Source organism: Camelus ferus, chromosome 4 (assembly GCF_009834535.1).
Source record: "Camelus ferus isolate YT-003-E chromosome 4, BCGSAC_Cfer_1.0, whole genome shotgun sequence".
NCBI classification, from domain to species: domain Eukaryota; kingdom Metazoa; phylum Chordata; class Mammalia; order Artiodactyla; family Camelidae; genus Camelus; species Camelus ferus.
This window is the reverse complement of record NC_045699.1, coordinates 63,850,143-63,872,741: the sequence shown is the minus strand read 5'-3', so window position 1 is coordinate 63,872,741 and position 22,599 is coordinate 63,850,143. Positions and strand designations below refer to the sequence as shown.

General features: G+C 46.3%; 1 protein-coding gene across 2 annotated transcripts; it reads left to right on the top strand.

Annotated features, from left to right (window-relative positions):
- The first annotated feature begins 137 nt into the window (after positions 1 to 137).
- Positions 138 to 13,234, top strand: NDUFA8 (NADH:ubiquinone oxidoreductase subunit A8). Of its 2 annotated transcripts, none has more exons than XM_006189111.2 (4): positions 138 to 308; positions 5,978 to 6,141; positions 9,266 to 9,431; positions 12,917 to 13,234. In XM_006189111.2, the coding sequence occupies exons 1-4, from the start codon at positions 258 to 260 to the stop codon at positions 13,052 to 13,054; spliced, it is 519 nt and encodes a 172-aa protein (XP_006189173.1). In that variant the 5' UTR covers positions 138 to 257; the 3' UTR covers positions 13,055 to 13,234. The 2 variants fall into 2 exon arrangements, with proteins under 2 accessions (XP_006189173.1, XP_032334246.1); XM_032478355.1 differs by lacking the exon at positions 12,917 to 13,234 and adding an exon at positions 11,053 to 11,205 and having other exon boundaries at positions 144 to 308.
- The last annotated feature ends 9,365 nt before the right edge of the window (positions 13,235 to 22,599 follow it).

The following is a 22,599-nucleotide window of genomic DNA, read 5'->3' as shown; positions in this document are numbered from 1 at the left end:
GGAGTTTGTGTATACTGTCTCACTATGACAACCAGGAGGGATGGGCGGAGCCTAGACGAAGCCCCGCCCCCAGGGTCCGCGGAACTTCCTAGTTTTGCGCATGCTCTGTGCCTCGCAGTTGGGCAGAGTAGTGCGCCTGCGTGCCGCCGCTGCGCATGCGCAGGCGCTAGGTGGCTCTCGGCGGTCGAAAGGGGAGTTCAAGGAGACGGGGGCGACGCGGCTACGGGCACCTCCTCGGGGTCGGGGCTACAGCCATCATGCCGGGGATAGTGGAGCTGCCCACTCTGGAGGATCTGAAAGTGCAGGAGGTGAGGCTTGTCCGGAGGACAGACAGGCGGGGCGTAGGGCTGCAGCTTTCCGGGCCTGGGCCCAGCCCTGCTTGAACTCGGCGGACCCTGGGCCCCGGGTCCCCCCCCCAACCCCAGGCCCACAATTCATACACAGACTGGCCCTTGGACGCTCCCTCCTCAGTCCGAGGAACGCCCCACCGCGGTCCCATCCCTCAGTAGCTCGAGAAGTGTCCTCCCCATCCCCACAGCGACCTGTGCTTCTCCTATACGTGAATAATGATGGCACTTTTACCACTTTACTTTATGTCACTAGGTACTCAAACGTTCCTGTAACGTGCGTGTACTACCCACGGTGCTCACAGTCGGGGAAGAGAGTCACCTTAAAATAGCAAAAAGCATTGTTTAAAGTGCATTGGAGTGGAGCTATTAAGCAAGGAGGTGATACTAAAGAGTGAATTTGCTAACGGCCTGGAAAAGCATTTGGTAATAGGACATTTAAAGCATTCGTTTATTCAAGCGGTATCATTTGAATAATTACCATATGCACGTAACACTGGAAAATGAGAGAGAGAGTCCCTGCCCTCATAGAGTTTATAGTCTAATAGGGAGACAGACACATAAAGTGACAAAGTACAGTGTAGTTAGTGCTAGGAGAAGTGAAGACCATATAATACTAATTATAGCAAACGTGATCAAGCCTTTTCTAGATGCCAGGCAGGATGCTGATTATGAACATTAATTCAACGGATCCTCCCAGCAGCAGTGAGGAAGGATATAATTGATCTCTCTGTGTTACCGATAAGGAAACAGGTCCTGAGGGAAGTGATTTGCCTAACATTACATGGCCAGTAAGTGGCAGAGCTGGACTCAGGGCTGATTTCAAAACCTGTGCTTCTCAACTACCGTATTATGGGCAAACGCTCCAAAGAGCTTGAGGGCTTAGCAGCACCTTTGTGTTCAGGGGGACACGTGCTGTTTGAGGTGCTGAGCCAGGAGAGGTACCTTGGGCTGAGGCAGAACTGGGAAGCAACTGAGCTTCTGCGCAGACTGAGCACTTTGGACTTTATCTTGTAAGTGAGGTGGTGGGGAGAGGGAGGATTTTAAGGCAGAGGAGAGCCCTGCAGAAGTGGATAATCAGGCTACTTTGGAAGAAAGGGAAGGCATGCAAAAAATTACGTGCCAGAAATTATATCCCAGGCACTGTGTTAAGTGTTCTGCCTGCATCACTTCACTTCATCTTATATGCCGGTGACAATGGCAACTTATTTTCCTCAGATGAAGACATTTCTAGCTGTGTCCAGGGACTTTATAATAAAGTGACATTGTCCAAAAGGTGAGGGGTAGGTGCTGCCAACAGTCAGTCTTTTGTGTCCTGCCCCTGCTGTGAAGTTGGGTTAGTCTTGAGTTGCTGTACTTTTCATTGGAGCTTTAATTTGGTTCAGCAAACATCTGAGGTTCTACTTCCTGCAAGTATCCTATTTCTGGAGTAGATTTGCCTTTAAGGTTCACACAGTTGAACTGAGAAACAGATAGTTACACAAAATAACCAAAATATAAGACAAAGTATGATTAAATTGCTGTGGAAGAGGGGCAGGCATGGTTTAAGAAAAGAGAGTAGGATTTGAGGTTGTATCTAAATTGTAGGCCTAACCATTTGGTTACCTTGATTAGTCGCTTTTCCCATTTGCAGACACAGTTATTTTATTTGTAAGATGAAGTGATTCCAGCTGTAGAGTTCTCTGAGGTTATGCAGGCAGCAGAGGAAGAACTTCTTGGGGTGTAATAAGACTTGGCAAAATGGCGTTTGAAGGAGGGCACTTTTAGGCAGAGGTGGAGAGAAGAGCTTTCTAAACAAGACAGGAAATGAGCAAAGGTGAGCAGATGGGGGAAGTCAGGGGCCCAAGAACGGGTTCTGGGAACAGTGAGTTCAGTGCCCTGGAGAACAGCTGGTACCTTTTTGAAGTCTGGTGGGTGAGAAGGCCGGAAAGATTGTTGGGTCTTTGAATACCTCGTAAGAAGCTTAGGCTTTATTCTGCTGTTAAGCCTGAATCCTTCAAGGGTTTTGTGGCCAATTTGTTGTAATAGCAGAGTGAAATAAGATCGTCTTTTAGGAAGATGACTCCAGCAGCTCCGTGAAGAGCGGTTGGAAGAGAGGAAAAGAACAAGGAGACCAGTCCTGGTGACTGTTGAGGCCATTGAGGAAGATATTAATGACCCCAAGACGACTGGTGACTGTGGTTATAGAGAGGAAAACGCGTTTATCTAGACTTGATCAGACTTGGCCATAACTTAGATATCAGAGGCAGGAAAGCTTGAGGACTAAGTGTCAGATTTGCAGCCTGATAGTAGGACTGGGGAAGCCAGAGGGAGCAGTTTTGAGAGGCACATTAAACCCGTTTTGCGCCTCATGGACTTTGGAGTTATGACACAGGCCTGTGGGAAATAGTCAGAAGCCTTGGACTGGAAACTTCTTGTACACGTTGATAATTTTGAGTAAAAATATACCTCATTTATGATGCGCTTTCTCTGTGTATTTTTATGTGTGTTAACTCATTTAATCCTCACAACAGTTCCATCATATAAGGACTTTCGTCTTCCATTTTACATGAATTAAGCAAGATACAAGGCCTAGTATAAATGTAAGCCCCACAGAAAGAGGTGCAGGCCTGTTTAAGGAAGAGGGAATGGGACTTGAAGACTGGTTGTGGGTTGTGGGAGTTTTTCTGCCTTCCTCTCCACACCTGCAGGCCGTTCGGACCTGCTGAGCAGCGAGGCTGTTACCAGGACAAACTGAGGGAAGATGCTGGAATTCTGTGTTCTGTGAGACAAAGGGAGCTGAGTGAATCTGAGAGGGTGTATTTCTGGTGAGCGGCTGTGAAAGGGTGCCAGTTCTGCTGGAACGCTTCAGTCTTAGTGGAGAAGCTGGTGAGGGAGACAGTGGTGTCTGGAGTTCTTTGCCCCTTGGTGGCTGTGAATGCTGTGGGAAGAGGCCGGATCGGAGGTCACAGACTCTGGTGCCCGTTCGGCCCTTCCCACCGACTGGCTGAGCTGTCTTCAGCGCGTCTCTCTTTTTCCTCCAGAAGTAGATTCAGTGAGTGGGGCTCACCCTTTATTCCCCTGGGACAGGGCCTATTTTACACACTCAACAACATGATTTGATTTGGATGAAACCTCTGCATTCATAGGAAAGTAAAGAAAAGAAAGCCATACCAATCAATGATAAAATAAATAAATAAAAAATAAACTAACAAAAAAAAAAAAAAAAAGAAAAGAAAGCCATAGGCTTTTGGGGGCATGACAGCCGTGAAGGCATTGGAGTGACTAAAGCAGCCATTGAAAGTGTTTTAAGGCATTTGACAAGGAAATAAATACAGTTAACTTGATTTTTAAAATATATTAAGGTTTAAAAAAAGCTTGAATCTTGATTTTTAGTCTCCCAGCTCTTTATAGGCAATATAGCAAGCAAGTGTGTACCTCTCAATTAACCTAGACTATTATCAAAAACTGGAGTACAAAATTTTATACGAATTTATTAGAACTGACATGGCAGATTTCACTCACAACATAGAGTCACGTTTGCATTGATAATTACAGTAGTTGTATATTAGTAGTCATAGTCATAACTTTATCCTCCTCTTCCTGTAGTGTGTAGATGAAGTATCTCTCCATCTTTCCTTGCCTTTTATCTTATTATTAATATTTAACCTAAGCTGTGTGAAATTCCTAAAAATGAAATTACAATTTTTATTATTATAAAAATAATTATAAAATTATTCTCATAAAAATTCTTAATAAATATTTGCAAATCAAATCCAGTGGTTTCTTAATGCATAATACACTGTGACAGACTAGATTTTATTCTAGGTACAGTGGATCAGTTTTAGAAAGTTAATGCTCTGTACATTTATAGGTTAATGAAAAAGAAGCCTGAAAATTTCAGTCTTTCCTGGTGGAGAAAACAACAGTAAAACATAGCCAGTTATGACTAGAAAGAAACTTCCCTAATGGGGACCGTCCAAACAGGTATACCCCTGGTACCAACAGCCAGTATCATACCAAACTGCTTTACAGTTTAGAACAAGGCAGGCATGTCTTCTGCCACTGCTGTTTGTCTGTGTCATCCTGGAGGTTTTGGTCAGAGCTTTAAGATGGAAAAAGAAAAGAAGAAGGACAAAAAAGTATAAATATCAGAGAGGAAGGGAGGCAATTTTTATTTGTAAATGGAAGTTTTTCTGTTCATACTCTTCAGTTTCATATCAGAATTGACAAGAACTCGGTAAACTATGGCTGAAGAGAAGATGCAGTGTACAAACAAGCAGTAACCAACTTGAAAATCTAAGGGAAGAAATATCCTATTTTGATAGTATCAAAAACAAGAAAAGACTGAGGAATAAACAAGAAATATGCAAGATTTCTATATGAAGGAAACTGTAATTTTAACTGAAGGAGGTAACAGTGACCTACGTAGATGGAGAGATGCACTATATTCTGGATGGGAAGGTGTCATTCATGTGTTCTTGTCTCTTTTGTAACTTACATCCCTTACTGCTAGCAGAGACTGCCTGACAGCATTTGTACTGGACGCTGTTTCCAGTGCTTGGTGAGCATGGTAAACATTACCTTAAATATAGTTTCATTTAGGGAGCGTGGACATCTTCACAGTATCGGGTCTCTGTTGAAAACAAAATCCCTACCCTCTTGGAGCTTACGTTCTAGTGGTCACAGGTAGAGTGACCGCTGGTGCTAGCTTATGTAAGATGACTCGGGAGGGACTATCTAAGGAGATGAAATGTGAGCAGAGACCCAATGTTGTACAAGTGCCCTTTTCCTTCGATTTTGATATATAACTAAACTTAGTGCCTTCCAGCGCAGGTTATTGGGAAGGGCTGTTCATCTGTAGGAACAGCTAAAGCGATCTGGAACAGAAGACTAATGAGGGCGGTGGTCGCCCCCAGACATCAGAATGTTCTGTTGAGTTACAGTCATTCAGACGTTGTGGTGTTGGCACAGGAGAGGGTGGTACAGAGAAGAGGCCAGCAGGACCCCGCGCAGCGAGTAGACAGGCCCTGGACCGTACCGGGAGCTAGCTGTAACTCAAAACTGTGTTTCTCAAGAAAATGTACTGGCGTGTAAATGAGTGAGGCTGACAGTCACAGCGATGGCTGCTGTGGACCTACTCTAGAATTTTAAAAATATTAACAAATTTAGTACTTTATTATTAATAATAACTTGCTGGACTAGATGCGTTTACTGAACCTCTCCAGGCTCTAATCTTCTGTGGTCTTTGGGGAATTTTCTATAACCTTCTGCTATTACTTTTAAAGATTCATCAATGCTCCTCAGGGTTGATTCCTCCCCTCATATCGCAGAAGCCTCATCTTCCTTCAGAGCCGCACTGCCTCTCCCATAAAGATCTGTTAGGGCTGTCATTTCCTTAAGGTCTAACATGGGGATAGAAATGTCAGCCTAATGTGATTGTCACAAACGTGTGGGAGACCATGTATGTGGAAGCGCTTTGTGATCTCCTAGGCACTGAAGGTCATAAGGGAGGATTATGCGAGTCTCCTGTCTTTGGTCTTCTTGGCAGTCAGAACGGTGCTCCCGTTCTGTCCCCTCGGGTTTGACCGGTGGGAGGGGACGTTGAGGAAGTGATGTCCCGGTCACAGGTCTGTGGTCCTTCTCCCCAGGTGAAGGTCAGCTCCTCTGTGCTGAAGGCCGCCGCCCATCACTACGGCGCTCAGTGTGACAAGCCCAACAAGGAGTTCATGCTCTGCCGCTGGGAGGAGAAGGACCCGAGGCGGTGCTTAGAGGAAGGCAAGCTTGTCAACAAGTGTGCCCTGGACTTCTTTAGGTGAGGTCTCGTCCCGCTGGTGCCTGTTTGGTTGAAACATCAAGGTGTATGGAGCTCAGTAAACGTCTAGCTAATTAAGTAGAAGGATAATTTTACTGACTAATTTTAACAGGAAACGGAAGGCTTTGCAATCCGACCAAAGTTGTAAAGCACACAATAAATGATAGTAATTTCTGTTCCTTGTTTTTATAATTTGACACATTCTTTAATTTCCATGAATCTCCATTTGCCAATGGTAGACTAATACCAGTCGCATAGGATCGTTGTGAGAAATTTGAAAGGGCACGTGAAAATACTTAGCCCGCGGCCTGCTAGCAGGCATTCGCCAGATTGTTATCCTTGTGACTGCTGCAAAACACACAGTTACGATGGGAAGGACACTGTGTTCAGGGTCAAGTTTTTAGGTAAGCCACTGTATGTGATACTATAAGTGGAAAAAAAACCCTCAAAGTGTAATACCAGAAAAAGATTTTAACACGATATTAGTCAGAACTCTATTAAAGGGACAGAAACTCAACTCAGAGGGAGTTGGCTTATGTAACTGTAAAGTCCAGAAATGGGACTGGCATCAGGCAGGGCTGGATTCAAGAGCTCTGATGACTTCCCATCTACCTGGTGTCTTTTTGCTTCACCTCTTTTCCTTCAAGTTGCTTAGTTCTGCTTTTCTGTCAAACTCATTTTCAGAGAGACTCTTTCCTTGCTGTAGCAAAGATGGCCAGCAGCCGCTCCGAGCAGCTGTGCCACTTGCTTGGCAGACAGACACAGACAAAAAGCCACCCAGCAGCATGAGCAGAAGTCCCTGGACGGAGTCCAGTTGGCCTGGCTGGTCGACTTCGTGTGCATGTCTTTGAATCAGCTGTGTTTCGGGAGATAAAGTGCTGTGGGTGGTCAGGCCTGAAGTGGGGAGTAGACTCAGATTCATCACATTCACAGCATTCACATTGTTGAGAGGGAGGGAGAGGTTGTTCCCCAAAGGAAAATTAGAAGGATGTTGCAGAAGAATGGGGAATGACTGCTAGCCAGGCAAAACCCACAGATGTGCCCTACGATGACGTTGGAGGAAAAAATTCCTTCACACAAAGCTGCTTTCCCTGTTCCTTGGCTTCTGCTGTCTTTGTCTACATGCAAAGATATTTTTGTGCTGAACGTCATAGTGTACATACATTTTAAAATTCATTTTTCACTGGAAACTGTTGGGAACATTCTTTCACGTTGCTCTGTCTTGGTGACCGTTATTTCTAATGGCCATGTAATATATTCCCTCAGTAGATAAATCAACCATAATGTACCTCAGCAAGTCTTGTCACTAAACACCATTGTTGATTTCAGTTTTTGATTGTTTTGGAGAAATCAGCAGTGATAACCTTTGTGTAAAGATCGTTCTCATTTTTAAAATTAATTCCTTAGGCAAACATTTTCTAGCAGTGAGATTTTTCTGTAAAAGGTTTTGAACATGGCTTATGGCTCTTGAACTATGGGGGCCATTTCTTTTGAAGTTGGGTCGGTGTATGCTGTCCTCAGCACTGTACCCTGGTATCCCTCACCAGAATTGCACATCATTTAAATATTTGATAGGTACAAAATAGTATTTTATTCTTGCTTGAATTTGCATGGATTTGATTGCCAATAAGGTGGAATGTGTGTTCATTTAAAAAAAATTATTTTCTAGGAGAACTTTGGCAAAGCATTTTTCCTTTTGACTCAGAGGGAGTGTATTTATGTGGGAAATGTTTGGATTTCACAAGCTCCTGCGGTGCCCGACCGCCTCCAGAAGCGGGGCTCCTCCTGCTGACATTGCTTGCTGTAAAGCACTCAAGGAAAACTGGCTGCCAGGCGTGGGTGCCGGGATAACAGAGTCCAGGACACGGACCTAAGCGCCAGAGAGTGGTTTGCAGCCCTTCCCCCGCCGCAGCATCCTGGAGGAGTACGGAGCTCCCACTGGGAGCAGCGGCTCACTGCCAGAGTGATTCTCAAGTAGAGGTTGGCGGGTGTAATTTTGTGGACCCTCGAAGTCCAGGTCAGTGCAGCTAGAGATAATCCAGAAACGCCCCCAGCGCTTTGACACGCCTTCTTTCTTCTGGGTGCACAGCCCGTCACCCCCAAGGTTACACTCAAAATCCATGGAAGGGTACATAAGAAAGTGGTAATGTTGGTCGTCTCCCAGGAGGGGACCTGAGCAGGAATGGAAAACCAGTTTTTCTCTGGGAGTTCCTTTGGCCTGAGGTTCTTCCTGAGACGTGTTAAATGAGACTCCTGTGTGGAGTCTGGCTGGATCCTTGGAGTGTGACAAGCAAGCACATCATTATTACTCCACCGGTGGGGAGGTGCTCCGTTTCTACCGCCTCAAGTATGGCTTATACCTAAAATAACGGTATTTTAGTCTTGCTTGAATTTGCATTTATTTGATTTCTAGCAAACTTGAATGGTAAGAGAAGGGGAATTTTGCAAAATAATTGAGACTTACCCCTTTTATGCACAAAAGTTACTTTAACCATTTTTGGTGGCCACAAAATGAATTATATGTATGCTCTGCTGCTTCTTAACAGAGAACAAATATATTATAACTTTCTTCTTAATGACAGGGATTAATCTGTTTTTGTTCAGTGTACTAATAGAGCGAAGTCCTTGAGCTTTGGTGAAGTGTTGGGCAGTTTGCCTCTACACTGAGTGACCCCAGGATCCTTGTTAGTTTGTGGGTTTGCTTTTTAGAATTCTGTCTCCCCCTTTGCCTTTGTCTGTCACCTCTGACTTCTGTCAGCATGCCCATCTCTGAGTATGCCTCCTTCTCTTCGCAATTTGCTAAGCTGGTAATCTTTAGACTTGGATCTGAAAAGAATAAATAGGTCCCAAGTGAGGAGTTCTCTTAGTAAAATATATATATACCTTAGACCAGAGTCTTTTGGCATTTCTTTTCATTTGTTTTTGCTACACAAAGAAATTAGATCTTACTCCTCAGAAGTCTTTTTTTAACTTACTGGTTCTTAACCTAAGGATCTCCAGGTAGTCTTGTAAGTGAGGAAAGGTACTCCCGTGCCTTTCAAGAAGCAAGGCTGCGTATTTGAGGTCTGTACCACATTTTCCCCCACTTTTTTTGCACTGTCATTGTTCAGGCCCTGTTTTCCAGGCAGATAAAGCTGCACTGTGCGGAGCCGTTCACAGAGTACTGGACCTGCCTTGACTACTCCGGCCTGCAGTTGTTCCGTCGCTGTCGCAAACCGCAGGCCAAGTTTGACGAGTGTGTGCTGGACAAACTGGGCTGGGTGCGGCCCGACCTGGGAGAGCTTTCCAAGGTAACGCGGCCTCCTGCTGGTCTCTCACGGGGCTGGGGAGGCAGGAGGTGGTCTGGAAAGCATCTCCTGTGAGTGCAGACCTGATGTGAGGAATCCAGATTGGCCAGTCAGCCTAACTAGGGAGTGGCTGTGCACAAACCAGAGAGGGGTTCATTTAATAGAAATGTTCCTTTAAGTAGATCTTCCAACATGTGCAGATTTGTTTTAATTAATTAGCTAACAGAGGAACAGAAGTGGGTAGATGAGAACAAACAAAATGTTAGGGGACACTGTCAGTTGAAAACATGGAGGTTATTGTGGGGAAATAGGTTCAGGGTTATGTCAGATTTTTCGGAAACATACCTAGGATTGAAAAAACAAAACAAAACAAAACCCAAAATGTAATGCTTGAAGTTTAAAAGGCACGTTTTCCTGTTCTTCCTTCTGTATTTTCTGTCTCGATTGTGACACCACCATCTATTGAAACGTCAGAGCTAGAAACCTGAGTGTCTTTGTCTTCGCTGTCCTCTCTTTTTTCCTTTATGCATTCCTCAATTCCTGTTTATCAGCGTCTCCTGGGATATTTTTTGAATCCTCTCACTATCCCTGCTGTTTGGACAGGAGTTCTTAGTAACTGGGCTACTTGAATTTCTGGGAATGGAGGGTGGAGCAGTTCAGAGTTTAGAAGACAGTGCATCCTCTGAAATTGAAGAATTTAAGATACACTTACATCTACATTATAGCCATAATCTGTGTGGAAAGTAAATCAAATACCACTTTCGTTAAAAAAAAAAAAACTTTTCAAGGGACCCCTGTTTACTTACAGAACAAAGCATCCCCTCCAAATCCTGACATACACGACCCTTTGTGATCTGACGCATCTCTGCTTCTTGAGCCTCGTCACCCTCCGTTCCCTCTGGGAAGCGTACATAGCAAAGCGTGGAGGGAAAAAACTCTGGTTTTGAGTGGAGACCAAGAGTAGATCTGACTCTTAGTTTCATTGCCTAATTGCTATGGAATCTTGATCAAATTGCTTAATATTTCCTATCCTACCATATTTACAAAATGGGGCCAGTATGAATTCCTGTTTTTCTGTGAGCACTAGGCTGAGGAGCCTGTGTGACCCCCCAGCACAGTGCCTGGCACACAGATCCACAGTTACGTTCCTTCTCTTCCCTGTGTGTGTGGCATCTGTGGACAGTTGGGTCCTGAGCTTGTTGTTGTAAATAGAGGGATGGCTTAGCAATTTTTTTTTTTTATTGTATCTGGCTTATCTTTACTTCAGATACCTTCTTTTGCTGCACTGAACAAATTATTTTAATAGTTGATAATTCTAAGTTGGAAAGTGGTGGAACTTACACATACGGTAAAGAAAACTACCTATTGTCATTTCTGTCCCATGAAAGGGGAATTAACAGATCATGCTGTTAAGAAAGCATATTTACTCCTGAATCTTAGTATTAGCATTTTTAAAAAACCTGTAAAAGAAAAAGGTATTGTTATCCTAACTCTTCTCAAAGGTGTTTTTTTGAAAGGATTATTAGCTTTAATTATACTTAGATTCAGTATCCAATCTCTTTATAGGAAGGTGATGATCTAGAAAGCTGGATAAGGCTCATTTTGGCTTCTTTCACTTGTGCAGTCTGTTTCCACTGGACTCCCTGCCCTCCTGTGTGCCCCTAGCGAACTCCTGCTCACTGGTCCAGTCTCAGCTCAGACGTCAGGTCCGTCTTTGAAGTTTCTGACTTTTCTGGGCAGAACTGCTCTCTCTCACCGATAAGTCTATCATCCTGATAATATTAATACTGAAAACAGCTTACTGTGGAGCACCTGCTCCACACATCAGGCACTTCACATAGGTTATCCTAATACCCTGAGGGCTGCTGACAGCCTGTTTTACAGATGGGAAATTGAAGGCTAAGGAGGTTGCCCAAGGTCATTTACTGAGCAATTAGTTTGGCCACATGCTTCTGCTCCTTTTCTCTTCTGAGTGGAGTAGAAGAGGATGTTGTTTCATTGTCTTTTCCACAGTAATTTGTCCTTTAAAGGGGTCCTTTCATTACTTTTTTCTAGATTTATTTCACAGACGTCTTGAATTCCTTAAAGGAGCATCAAATGCCAGCTGGAGGCATTTGGAATTACTCTGTCAAGCAGTAAGGAACCATTAGTGATCTCTAATTATAGCAGAGAGATGAGAACACTGTTTTAAGAGCAAATAAAAAACTATTCTGGACTCGCAGTCAGAAGACTGGGGTTCCAGCTCCAGCTCTGACATTGACTGTGTCTTGATCTTGGACAAGTCAGCCATCGCTGGTCCTCTTCTGTGAACTAGAGTAATCAGTGTGCCTAAGGGTGGTTGTAGTGATGATTGTGTGATTGTGTACATGGAAACTCTGTTCACAATAAGTCATTTTTGAAATTGTACATCTGAGAAGATTAATCTGGTCATGTTACATGGAGTAGCTTAGAGTTCAGACCACTAGTTAACAAGACTGTTAATAACCATGGCCTTCCTGTCTTTCTGCTTCTCTGGGCCTCTTTAAAATGAGAACAGTTTCTGTTGAGTGTTGGATGGAAATTTTTGTGGGCTAATGTGGACGTGAAACATCGTCCACCTCTCTTCCTGTTACATAATTCAGTGTCTCACTCTCGCCTGGCCGTGGGCTCAGCGCCCTCTGGTCTAGTAGCTTCTGGACCTTCCGGCCTACAGATGTGCACCTTGCTGCTTCCCTGTGTTGGGTTAAAATTCAGACACCTTCCCATATCATTCAGTGTCCTTCATCGCCTGGCCCCTGCCTCCCAGTGTAGCGTGTAATTTAAAAGTACAGGCTTTGGAGTCGGGAGATCTGGCTTTGAGTGCTGGTTCTTCCATTGTTAGCTAGGTGGCCCCGGTGAACCTCTGCACACTGACCTCTGAGGAGTGTGAGAATGTACTGGAATAATGCACTCGGTGTCGTTTCTAACAGCAGGACGTGCTTGGTTGGGGGGTGCACCTCTCTCCACTTCTGCATGGAGCCTTGCTTTGGCCCTTCCAAAGACGTGTTTCTCTGTCTTCATGTGGACTGTTTGTTTACTTGGAAGGTCTTCCCCGCTCTAATCTTCTAATGGGCTCCTGCTCATCCTTCAGGATGAAGCTGAACGTTACGTCTCTGAAACAGTCCAGGCTCCTGCCCTTGAGGATGGGTGGGTGTGCAGGGAACTTGCTGCCCGGGCACTCATTCGCCGCTCAGATGTGGGAAGGCCTGGGGTGGGGGTGTTCCTGTCTGGCTCCTTCACTGAGGACAGTGGGAACCTTGTTCTCTCTGTATCCCTAACTTCCACGTGGAATGACACAAAGTAGGCATTCTGAAATATTTACTCAGGGTTAAATGTGATTTGTGAGGGCTTTAAAGAAGAGGAGTGGCCAGGGCAGCAGGAGCGGAGAGGAGACACCGGGAGGTGTGTCTGTGGTCACAGCTACTCCACCTGACTTTCCACTTTGCTTCTTTCCTCTTCACCCTTTGCAGGTCACCAAAGTGAAAACAGATCGGCCTTTACCAGAGAATCCCTATCACTCAAGAGCAAGGCCAGAGCCCAACCCTGAGATAGAAGGAGATCTGAAGCCTGCCAAACATGGCAGCCGCATCTTTTTCTGGACCACGTGAGGATGGGTCCATGGCCCACACCCGTCACGCGCCAGGCAGTGGTTGATGACAACTTCATGCAGTTTGCCTCGACCGATAGAGGGTTCTTTCCGGGATCACAAACATTAACGAAAACGTTAATTTATGTGACTTGGCAGTTATTCTATACCATTTCCTGCCCATTAAAATTTTTAAAGGAAATGGTTGTATTTTATTATGTTTTATATAACCTTTTGGCCTTTAAAGATGACTTCCCCTCGCTTTTTCTTCTTGTGGTCCTGCCTGTTCCTCTCTCTTTGCTTCAAGCAGGCATTGCCAGCGTGGCCGGGGAGCCGCGTGCTATCACGAGAAATGACTGTGGAAAGGAAAGGCTTTGTTACCTGAGGCGGCACCTCGGGGCCTGTCTGTGTTCACACATTTTGAAGTCTCAACTTTCTTTCTTCCCATCCAGCATCTCAGATTTCCCTTAAGGTCATGCAAGGGAAGCGTCCAGGATAGGAGAAGTGAAGAAACACTTGAGCCTTGTGACTCAGGCCACGGGAGGGGCCTCCTGGCTGGGTCTTAGGCAGTCTCGCTCAGAGTTTCTTAAAGAACCAAACTTCCACCACTTCCCCTTGATATCCCATCCTCAAGCATTAGAACCCAGATGTTTTTCCTGATAGACAAGGGAGGTGGAGGCTGAGCTCCCAGCTCCAAAGCCAGGAAGTCGGGAGGTCTGAGTGTCAGTTCCAACCTTGGGTGTGTTTCTTAACCTCTTGTGAGAGGTTGAATTTGAGGACAAACTAAAGGGAACATGCTTATCTACCTCCCGGGCAGGTTAAAGCCACAAGTATTTATAAAGCTCTTTGGTTCAAAGCGCTATTACGTCTCTATTTTTCCTTTCATTCAATTCCTTTCTCACTACTAGGCTATTTCCCCTCCATCTCACTGGGTCACTTTATACCTTCTGGTCGTGGCCTTTAATTGCATCTGAAAAAAAAAATGCATGAGTCTCAGTTCCCTGGGCCTTGGTTTCCTGTTTGCAGAGCTCTGAACAGCAAAGTTGTTGTATAGGAGGCTTCGTAAAGGCCTTTCCACCACCATTCTAGATACTGTAAGTGGGGAGATGGCTGTGAGACATTAGATGGGGTGCAGCGTCTGTTGCTCAAAGTGTTAGGACAGTTAAAAGACAACGCACTACATGATCTGCCTCACTCCTACCCGCACCCTGTTCTGACACCTTAGTTGGGAACATTTTGGATACACCTTAATGTCACCCATTCTGCACAGACAAGCTCCTTGCCAGCCACCTTTGCTGAATTCTCCAATTTAAGAAGAAAAAGAATTGGTTCTTAAATTTTTGAAACAGCTAAGGCAACACGCATTAACTTCCTGGTGGCCGAGTAATTCAGTCCACCCCTGGTGGGGAAAGTATGAGTGTGACCACAGATTGGTGCTTGTATGATAACCTCCAGCTATGTATTGCTTCCCTGGTTCTTTCTGCAAAGGAAGCTGAGACTTGCATAAATAGTAACAGATACTCACTGAGCCCTGTGTGCACCGTGCCCAGTGCTTTACGTGAGTCAACTCCTTCTATGCTCAGAGCCCTTTGAAAGGGTTTCTGTTACTCTGTCATGCTCATCTCACAAATGGAGGAACTAAAGTTTAGGGAGAGGTTAAGGAGCCCCAGTCCTCATACATGAAATAGTAGGGATATGGATGAAGATCGTCTGATTCCAATGGCCACACTCTTGTCCTTCAAAGTCATCAGCGGTTCTCAGCCTTGGCTGCACTTTGGAATCACTTGGAGGCCTTTAAATACTGATGTCTGCATCCTACCCCGGAGAGATTCTGATTTAATTGGTCTGCGCTATGGCCAAGGCATGGAGGTTTTGAAAACTTCCCAGGTTGTTCTAAGGTAAAACCAAGATTTAGGGCCACTGATTGATTCTGTTTTTCCTTCTCCGTGCTGACTTGATTTTTATGCATGAAGCGGGTCCGAGAGGTTAAGTGCTAGTAGTAGGTAGTTTAGTGGCTAAGCTGAGACGGAAGCCCTGATGCATCTATTCCAAAGTGCATACGTTTAATCTATACTACTGCATGTAAATCACCGGACGTCTTATTACATGCAGATTCTAATCCAGTGAGTCTGGAGTAGCACCTGAGATTTCTAGTAAGCTTGGTGCTTAACTACCTGAGTTTGGGATCCATGGTTCTCTATCCCGCTTCAGTGTCTAGCACCAGGCCCTCCCTCAAGGTTAATTCACCTCTTTAGAACCTAAGCAACAAGTCCTAAACAGTTAAAGGCCTCAAATTCAATTCTAGGTTGCTTTAACTTTTGCCCAAGTTGGATAGAAGTTCTTGCCTGCCCCCGCCCTCCACCCTTGCTTTGAATTCCTTGAACAAAGCAACTGACTTGACTTCCCTGTATTCTTGATGGAATGACACCACACCGTAACCTTCAATGACCTAAGAGTCCTAAGTAAAGATGGAATTCCTAAAATCTCTCACCACAGGTGCATTCACAATTTCAGTAGGTGAAAGGTCACAGAACAATTTGAGAGCAGCTAGTGCAAAGCATCTCTGAGCAGGGCTTCAAATAATAGTCAGAAAATCTTCCTGCTGGTTTGGTTTAAAAATAATGAGACTGATTCCTTACATTCCCAAAGGAAATTTATCTGCGCCCTTTCCTCTGCCAAGTCTGTTCCTGTCTTCCCTATCTGAGTGCGTGGCGCCTCCATCCTTCCAGTGTCATAACAAGAGACGCTCCTGTGACCCCTTCCGCTCGCTCCTCTGCGTGTTCCAATCGCACACCAAGTCCTGCTGAGTCCTATAACCTCTCACATTTGTTACTTCCTCTTTTATGTCACTGTCATCGTCCTAGCCTGTTTTTGTTCCCCTTGCCTGGATTACTGACGCTGCTGCCAGGTTGGTCTCCTACCGCTGCCTCGCCCTCCAGACCTCCCTCCAACTTGCTGCGTGTGCCTCTGACATGCCAAAGCCTTCGGTGACTCTGGGATGGCTGTTAACTCAAGTCCAAATCCGTGCTGGCATCCTGACACTCCATAATCCGGCCCTTGCCTAGCCCATTTCCCCCACTATTATCTTATGTCTCCTTATCATGTACCCTCCAGTCTCCCAAATGCCACTCCTCAAGAGTGTTTTCCAATTTCCAAATCTCCACTAGTGCCGCCGTCCACTTGTCGGCAAACAATCCTTCCCTTGTTTCTGCCTCTTGAAAGTTGACCCATCTCTCAAGACAAACACGAATGCTGTCTTCCCCAGGAAGTGTCCCTTCCTACAGCCAGAAGTGCTCTTTCCTGCCTTCGTTGTTCCCTTGACAGAAATGGCATGAGGGTTGAGCACAAGGACTCTGGAGTTGGGCTGTGTGGATCTGAATCGAGGCTCTGTCCTTTAATAGCTGTTTGGCCCGGGGCAAGTTACTTAACCTTTCTGTGCTTTATTCTCCTCATCTGTAAAATGGAGGCATAATAATAGTACCTATATCCTGGGATGGCTCTGAGGATTTAATGAGCCTTACACATGAAATGCTTAGTACAGTGTCAACAAATGATAGCAATTGTTATAGCACTCTACTAGGGTGACACCTGTTGTGGCACTTGGGTGTCTCTCATCTCCCCTGGTCTTAGTTCTGTAAGATATGGACTTATGGCTTATTTATACTTCTATATTCTAGTGCCCATCACATGACAGACACCCAGGAAGTGATTAACTACTCCATGTTTATCTTTCCAAAGAACTTCCAAACCGCCTCCTTGCTATAAAACAACAAACAAATTAATTACGTAGAGAGAGGAGTAAATCTTTGAGGTTAAATTGCCATCTTTGTAGCATGAAATCCTGGCTGAAATGCTTTGGGTGTGATCAAAAACGTATGCTTAGGCTCCGAAATGGATCGTGACGTATTCGGTCTTCAAATGTACCAGTTGCTTCTACTGCATAGGACGTCTCCATTTGGGGTTGTGACATCTAGGTGTGTCTTGATCATTTATAATACATATCACAAGTAATTTGTTTTAATAGGGTATTAAAATTTATAAATGTATTTACTTTAAAAATAAATTAGAACAGATGCAAGAGATTAGAGAGAACTTACCCCAGACTTTGTATCTGAGGAGTTAAGGTCTGGGTGATCGATCTAGGGAAACAAATGCAGGTTGTCTGGTTCCAATGGCCGCACTCTTGTTCTTCAAAGTCTGAATCTCATCCTTGGATGCACATTAGAATCACCTGGAGACCTTGAAATACTGGTGTCCGGATCCCACCCCCAGACCTTCCAGTTTAATTGGTCTGCATATACTCACATATGCTTTCTTCCATGGGAGAAGAGAGGTGTAGTTGCAGCTACTACCCTGGAAATACATTAATGAATTCATTCAGCAGATATTTTACATCTTGCTTTGTGCTGGTTACCATTCTAGGCATGAGTGATGAACACGATAGTCAGGGGCCCTACTCTCCCAGGGCTTCCATTCCAGTGATGGGGGCAATAAACCGCTAAACACAGAGAAACGAGATGATTGCAGGTTGGGATGAGTCTGGTGAAAGGAAATAGCTGGGGGGTGAGGCTATATTTAAGAAGAGGGGCTTTGGAGGGTCTCTCAGAGTTAGTGGTGTTTGAGCTCCCTCCTCAAGGATAAGAAGGAGCCAGCCAGGTAGAGGATGGAAGAGTGTCCCAGCCTGAGGGAACCGCAGGAGCAGACCCCTGAGGCAGGACAGGGCTCTGTGTGCTTCATTCAGGAACAATCTGGCCCAAGTGTGGTTTTGTGGGTACAAGCCCAATGCAACTGCAGCTTCCTACCTCTGCCTTTAACCCAATGAGGACATCCCCTGTCCTCGGTGTCTCCACGGTCTACTGGATAAAGTCCACACCCCCTCAGGGTGACAGTCAGTCACTCTGGAGTCTGACTCAGAGCCCCCAGCTTCATCTCCCACCATCTGCACCTTTCCCTGTGCTGTATCCTCTGCCCCCAAATTCTCCCCCACCTCTTCTCGGTGAACCTTTCCCACGAGACACAGCTTAAATGTGTCTCCTTTGCGAAGCATCCCTCAACTCCCCTCAGAGGGAGTCACATCGTCCTCCACACTCAGGTGCCTCGTGCCTGTTTCAGCCACCGCTGTGCTCTTTGGGAGCAAGAAGTCCACCTGGTTTCCCATTGCATCTACCCCTTTAGGAAAAGCGCCTGGTAGATAGCGCCTGATAAGGATTCATTGCATAAATGCTGCACGGCCATTGGCCTCTGCAAAAGGGAGGAGCCGAGTTCATCCTGAACTGTGTACCCTTCTATGTAGGGTAAGCAGGAGTGCTTTGCTATTCGAAGAGTGTCTATGTGATGATTAGCGCCATTGGAGAAAGAAGAGAACCCTCGGGTTTTTTGTTTTTATTTTCCAAAAAGAGCCCAGAAATCCCTGTCAGTCTCAGTAAAAAAACGCCATCTGTGCTCTAAGGGGAGGAAGATTCATAAAAGGTCAGATTAGGCTATGGTAATAAATATAATTGCATGCCGGCATTCCTTTAATTTGAGGGTTGAATGCAAATTAAGCAGGCATGCCCTTTCTGGAAGCCTTGTTTTAATCAATTCTGCTGCTCTGGTAGAAGAGTTGAAGCTAAAAAGGTCCCTGTGAGACGATCTGCGTTCTGTCTATGGAATGTGTATGTCTCTAAATAAACTCACTTTCAAAAAATAAAACATTAAAATGATAATAATGTTTCTTTCTCTTGCCGCCTGAAACTAAGGTATTACATGATGTGACGGTAGTTTGATGGACAGGCGTTACGGCTTTCTTTGTCTTCTTGTCTGTGGAACGTGCAGTACCTTTATGTCGCTGGGTTCCAAGAAGCTGAGGTTCCCAGCGGTGACTTCAAGCCAAAGAACTTTCCAGAAAACCCCTTGGCATCTTCTCTTCCATATCAGTGTGATGGGCAGCAGGCTCACTTGGAGGAGGTGGCTGGGCTGCTGTTCCCATGCTATCTCTGACCTTGCTGTGTGGCCTTGGCAAAACGCTTTCCCCTCTGAGCCAGTTTCTTTAGCTATAAAATGAAGTAATGGACTAAGATGGTATCGGGGTCCTTTTCCATGCCAAGAATTATATGAAACACACTTTCGCCACTAGCTGACTTACTGGGGGAGATGGGGAAGTTTTGGTGATCTTCTGGAGGTAGATCTAATCACCTGGGCAGTTCATTCTGGGCATTTTGTTCAAATGAGAAGGGCACTTCCGGCCTTTGTTTTAGGTAAGTCACCCACACTGCCTTTTGAAGGCCATGGTATGAAAGAGATTCAGGGATTTTTGTCATCCACTTCGAAATTGTTCCGTGGAGCTTTCTTGTTAATTGAGGCTGAGTTTGTTCAGGGGATTATTCTGAAGGCTTTGATCTTGAAAAGTTAAAGGAGAAAACCCTTGAAGATCGTCCTCTACTTGAACTGCCTTCTGATTGAGCCAAGTCCAGTCGACGCCCTCTGCCCACGTGGGTTCAGGCTGGCTGCACCCTGCGTGGAAGGCAGGGGTGGAAGGTTCTCCTGTGGGAGCAAGTGGGCAGCAGCTCTCGGAATAGGAGAGGGGACCTGAGTTTCGGACGCCCAAAGGGCAGGAATGTGATAAGTCAGAGGGTGATGGGGAGACAAACACCCTAATAGAAACATCTGCAAAAGCTGTGAACAGGCAGTTTGTGGAAGAGAAGATCAGAATGGCCAATTAACGGGTGAAAAGATGTTTAACCTCACCAGTAGTCAGGACAATGCACATCAAAGCCGCAGTGAGAGGCCATCTTATTAGCAAACACGGAAAAGGTTGATGCTAATCAGCACTGAGCCAGATGTGGGGAAATGGGTACTCTCCTCCCCTGCCAGCAGGAGGAGAAACTGAACCACGGATACATGTTGTGTGGAGGACAATTTGCTGCCTCTATCAAACTATAAAGCATTTGTACCGGTCCCCATCTATAAACATTTATGCTACAGAAGTGCTGATTCAAGTATTTTAAGATGTAGACAGGGATGCTCACTGTGGCATTGTTTGTAAAAATGGACAGAGGGAGAGGAACAACCTAAATCAGTTGTAGCAGAGACGTTGCATGAAATGCAACAGAGCCCCGCAGTGCCATCACGGGCAGCCAGTAGAAAGATGGAGAGACCATTGACATGGGAAGGTTGTGATGAGCTCTTGGTATGTCAGGGTACATGGTGGTTATTTGTCTACTGGTCTACCTCCCTCTCGTGACTTAAGCTTCTCAAAAACAGGAACTATGGGTATTTTACCTCTGGCAGAAGTACAATTACAACCTGGGCCTGACTGGCTCCAGAATCTGGGGTCTCTGCTCTGCACTACACTGAGCTATTAGTTTGGGGTTGAGGAAGTGGAAGTCAGAGGAGGGGCAGGAGAGGAAATGCAGATGGAAGTGATTTGCCCAGGGCCGCACAGTTCTGCACTTACTTGACAAAGGGAATCCAGAAGGCTGCTCTAGTCTGGTGACTAGAGATGGTTCACGCCTTGCGGGACTGAGAGACATCCTTCAATTCTCTGAGAAATCAGGGTAAAAACAGTGCTTCCCTTCTGGGGTGGGTCTGTTGATTTGGTGACAAGATGACTGTCCATTGCCCGGCACCACGTTGGTGTGCAATGAATGTGACACCTCAAGGTGACAGGTGCACCCGGCCATGGGGTGTGGGACCAGCTGGATGGGCAGCAGAGCTGAAGTTTTGCAGAGGAAGAGGAGGAGGGCTGAGGGAACACAGTGCCCACCAGAACACGGCCCCCTGCACCGCGTTCCTTGTGAGTCAGCTTTGGGCTAATTGGTGGACAATGGCGCTAATGAAAAGGCCATGTTCCGGGACAAAAGCACCCACCCCGCTCCCAAGCCTGCAGACAGCCTGAATCCGCTGTGCAGCTCTGTCTTTGGGGCAGGAGTCCAGCCTGCTGGTGAACTGGGGGTGCAGACGCCCTCTCCTGCTGGGTCTGGGCTCCCCCTTGGAGGCCAGTCCAGGTCCAGGAATGTAGCTGGGGGCTGGGCTGAGCCCCAGAGCATCCGAATGGGGAGGAACTTAGAGACCCATTTCCCTTTAACTCACAGGTAGGGAGACTGAGGCTCACAGATGGGAAGGGTTCAGAGAAGGGTAAAGTTAGGACTGAGCCTAGACTTCTGGGTCCCTGCCCTGGACTTACCTGGGGGGCGGCAACTAGATACTAAAAAGTTGTGCAGAGCTGGAGGTGTGGACAGGAGAGAGGAAGGGCTTGTAGGCAGGAGGGACAATGTGAGCGAAGATACGAAAGTGGGACTTCGGAGGCCCGTGCTGGAAACAGTAATAACAGTATTAACAAGGGTACGTCGACTGGGGGTCTGCCTGCCCGGCACTGCGCCAAATGCGTGACATTTATGGGCCCATTTACTCCTCACATGATGTCACGAAATTAATATTCTTGTTATTCCTATTTACTTTATCTGTTTGTTCCTATCTTACTTTCTTTAAGAAGAAACTGGAGCTCAGAAAGGCCATGACAACGTCCCAGGGCACACAGCTCATATTAATGGCAGAAGTGGGCTTTCAACCCGGTTTTGTCTGACTCCACAACTGCACGTCTTCACACGTGGTACATGGACACCATGGAAATAAGTGCTTGGTACTCAGTAGGCTTGAAAAATGTGAGTAGACAGTTTCCAGGTTTCAGAGCCAAAGTCAGATTTTCAGAGGCCACCCATGTGCCAAGCATTTTGGGATGCACTATGTTCAGGGTATTAGCTGTGAACTTCAGCTACCACCCCCATCGTGATTACCTCCTTTGAGCAACGGGCCAGTTCTGCCAAGTGAGGAGAGGATCCCCAAGTTTTAGGTGGGGAGCTGAGGCCCAGAGAAGTTAGGTGACTGGCCCACAGAAACACAGCCGGCTGGTGACAGAGCGAGGCATCGGACTCAAAGAGATAAGCATAAAGGATGGCCTGGCCAGGTCTCAGGAGGTGGGGAGGGATGGGGCAGGACCAGGCACCGGGCAGCAGCCCCTTCCTGGCTTCCTGACAGCGCTATTGTTTGAAGCCGGTTCTTGGACATCCAGGAAATGGGCGACATCACTCCCAACAAAGGAGAGGAAGCTGCTTGAATGTTTCAGCTCCACCTCATGTGCTCGCCCTGGGGCTGGAGATGGGAGCCGGGCCAAGGCTGCCTGACCCCTCTGCTCAGCCAGGCCGCCCCACCCCCACCCTCGTGTCTGGCCCGCTCCCTCTGCTCTCTGCTACTCCGAATCCAAACCCTGTAAGCCCTGATCAGACCAGCAGACCCGCCTGCCCCAGGCGGCATCCCCAGAGCTCCACCCACACCCTCCTGGATGGAACTCATCTTCCACCATGCCCCGTGCACGATAGGAATCTGTGCCTTTACTTCTGGGTCCAGGCCTGGCCCTGCCTCACAGGGCCTCAGTGTCCCCGTCCCTGTCTGGACAGTGGCAGAGTGGGGAGGGTGGGTGTGGGTCAGCTCAGAGGGCTCTTCCACCTCTGTGCTCTGGAATTCTGAGTCTCAACATCTTTCCTGCCTGGATGAGGAGGAAGGTTGCCATGGGCAGCACCTGGGGCCCCA